Genomic DNA, 3255 nt, shown 5'->3' on the forward strand with positions numbered 1-3255 from the left:
TCACACACACACACACACAACCCCACAGGGACCGCCTTCATGGCTTTAAAAGTCCTTGGCTCCTTCACCCAGTTCCCGATCGAAATGTGTAACAGGTAAAGGTACTTTGTTGAAACTCCGGACAGCTTTTAATCCTGGGCAGCCACCAGCTGCCCAGCTCCTGCCTGTCAGCCTGGAGGAAGGAGAGGAACCGCCCTGCTGAGAACCTGGGAAGTGGAGCTTCCTTGGGAAGTGGAGCTTCCTTGGGAAGTGTCTGGTTCAGGTGGCTCCTCCCAGCAGGGCGGCCTCGGCTCAGGCCCCTCCTCTCTCCTCTCCAGGGCCCCGGAGCTGCAGTTCTACACCAGCGCCGCCGCCATGGTCATGCTGATCCCAGCCTGGATCTTCTTCATGGTGGGTGCCGGCAGCAACGTGGCCTTCCTCCCTGCAGGGCGGCCGAAAGTCCACAGACGAGATCAACTGAACCACCCGCCCCCTCCCTCTCCTGGGGTCACACCCTCCTGAGACCTTGGACCTGCCCTCTCAGATACGGTCTGTGCAGGTAGACATGCACAGGTGTGTGCACGTGAGACTCTGTGTCGACAGACACGTGTCTGCCCTCTGCACACGGTTTTTGGTGGCGTGAGGGCAGCCTGTCTTGATCTTAGTCTCGCCCGGGGGCACAGTGAACAGTAGCTTTTCGCTGTAAAAGGCAGCTCTGTTCTGAGACCCCTGACTGCCTTCACGGTGAACACCTGGCTGGCCTTCTGCTTGACACTGTTACCAACATGTGACGGGGAGCTTCTTGTGTCCACATGTTGCGAATGAGAGTGTTTCCCTGGGCTAACACACACACACACACACACACACACACAACTAACCTGTTGCAGTGGAGTTATTCTGCCCCCATCAACCGAAGAGGGCAGACTGGAACCGCCCATGAGGTTTCGGAGACTGTACATCTTTTCAGAGGCAGACTGCCTTGGGTTTTTGTTTTCTGTTTTCCCTCTTGAGCAGCTGGTGGGTTTGAACAGCCAACCTTTTGGTTAGCCACCAAGGCTCCTACTTTCTTCCCAGGATGAATACCTGGAATGGGAAAGGTTGCCGGAGAGTCTCTCTGTTGAAAGATGTGTGCTACAAACGGGCTGTCAACTCGTTTCCTAGGGCTGCGGTAGCAGACAGAGCCCCTACACACTGGGGAGTTTCAAACACTGGGAGCTGGTTCTCTGGGAGTTCTGAAGGCCAGAAGTCCACAATCAAGGTGTTGGCAAGGTCAGGTTGTGTCTGGAGGCTCTAGCGGAGCCTCCTTCCTGACCTCTTCCTGTCCTCTGTCCCGGGAAGTTCCTTGACTGAGGCTGCACCACTCCCACCTCTGCCTCTGGGATCACCTGGGTGTCTTCTGTGTGTGTGTGTGTGTGGGTGTGTGTGTGTGTGTCCCCTAATCTCCCTCTTCTTATAAAAAGACACCAGCTAGTGGATTTAGAGACGCACACACACACCCCTCATCCACCATGACCAAATTGTAACTCGATGACATCTTCACCAGGAGCCCCGATGCAGACTGAACTGCTAACGGCAAGGTCGACCGTTTGAAACCACCAGCCAGCTCTTTGAGAAAAAGACAAGGCTTTCTACTCCCAGCGTTCCAGTCTCAGAAACCCACAGGGACAGTTCTACGCTGTCCTAGAGGGTCTGTCAGAATTGAGTCAACGGCTGCGAGTTATTGAGTTACATCTGCAAAGACCTAATCCCCAAGCAGGCCCCTGTCCCCAGGGGCCTGGGCTTAGGACTTGACCTCTCTTCCTCCACGGCCCTGACACGCCATCTTCAGAGCCCTGCACGGTGGCGCTTGCGAACCTGGGTTGCCAGGTGTGTGTGACATCTTGGCAGCGAGGACGGTCGGTAAGCGGCACACGAGCCTTGCCAAGCGGAGTGCCCTTCTTGTCTCCGTGCCAGGACATGCCAGTGATTGGGAGGAGCGGGAAGAGCTTCCGGTACAGCCAGGACGTGCTGCTGCTGCTGCTGATGGATGGCGCGCTCTTCCACCTGCAGAGCGTCACAGCCTACGCCCTCATGGGGAAGATCTCCCCGGTGACCTTCAGGTGAGCGAGGATCGGGCGGCCTGCCGACTTGGCACTTAGGGGTTCTGGGGGGTCCTTGGGGCTGTCCAGTCGGTCTTGACTCCCAATGTGCCACAAGGAAACGCTGACCAAGTCCAGCTCCATCCCTGCAATCGTGGCTCTGGCTGAGGTCAGTCTGTGGTCAATCTGCCTAGTTGAGGGTTTTCCTCCTTTTGATGACCCTCTACTTGTACCCTGGTGGTGTAGTGGCTAGGAACTGGGCTGCTAATTGCAAGGTCAACAGTTTGAAACCACCAACCGCTCCTTGGGAGAAAGACAGGCCTTTCTATGTGTGAACAGTGACAGTCGGGGAAACTCACAGGGGCAGTTCTGCCCTGTTCTATAGGGTCGCTATGCGTTGGCATTGACTCCATGGCAGTGAGTTTGGGTTTTTTGTTTTGTTTTGTTTTATTCCTATTTTACCAAGCATGGCATCCCTTTCCAGGAACTGGCCCCTCCTGATAACATGTCAAAATGCACGAGTTGAAGTCTCTCTGCTCCTGCTTCTGGTCTGACTGTCCTCCTTCTGAGACAGAGTGGTCCATTCTTCTGTGTCTACAAATCCCCACAATAAGAAAATGTACTTGCAGAATCCTAAATAAATAATGAGAACAAGTCACAATAAGTATAGGGGGCTCCTGGTGGTGCCAACGGTGAGGCCCTCCGCTGCCAGCCTAAAGGTGGGCACTTGAGCCACTCAGAGGACCCCCTGATGCCACTCATGGGGATTTGTTTCTGAAAGGAGTCATAGCCCTTTAAAAATTTTTTTCATTTAAATCTTATAACAATCCTTCATGCAATTGTATTAAGCACACTTTACATATGTTGCCATCGACATTCCCCAAACATTTTCTTTCTACTTGAACCCTTGGTCTCAGCTCCTCTTTTTTCCCCTCTCCCACCCTCACTAACCCTTGATAATTTATAAATTATTTTTATTTTCATATTATACACCGTCCACTGTCTCCCTCCAAAGATGTTTCTGTTGTTCATCCCCCCAGTGCGGGGGTGGGGTGGGGTGTTGTACATCAATCAGTTCCCCGTTTCTCCCCCTTTTCCCCACCCTCGTGGTATCACTACTCTCATGATTGGTCCTGAGGGGTTTGTCTGTCCTTGATTCTATATGTCGAGAGCTCTTCTCTATACCAGTGTACATGCT

General features: G+C 53.3%; 1 protein-coding gene across 4 annotated transcripts in view; it reads left to right on the forward strand.

Moving 5' to 3' along the window:
* Positions 1-3255, forward strand: part of SLC35E2B (solute carrier family 35 member E2B) — a 41917-nt gene that overhangs the window by 30774 nt on the left and 7888 nt on the right. For all 4 annotated transcript variants that reach the window (XM_004705217.3, XM_045298871.1, XM_045298870.1 and 1 more), the window contains exons 7-8: positions 318-390; positions 1933-2078. In XM_004705217.3, coding sequence (XP_004705274.1) covers positions 318-390; positions 1933-2078 — 219 coding nt within the window. The remainder of the gene's footprint in view (positions 1-317; positions 391-1932; positions 2079-3255) is intronic.

This window comes from Echinops telfairi, unplaced genomic scaffold, assembly GCF_000313985.2.
Source record: "Echinops telfairi isolate 266 unplaced genomic scaffold, ASM31398v2 ScPeMD7_7457;HRSCAF=8495, whole genome shotgun sequence".
NCBI lineage: Eukaryota > Metazoa > Chordata > Mammalia > Afrosoricida > Tenrecidae > Echinops > Echinops telfairi.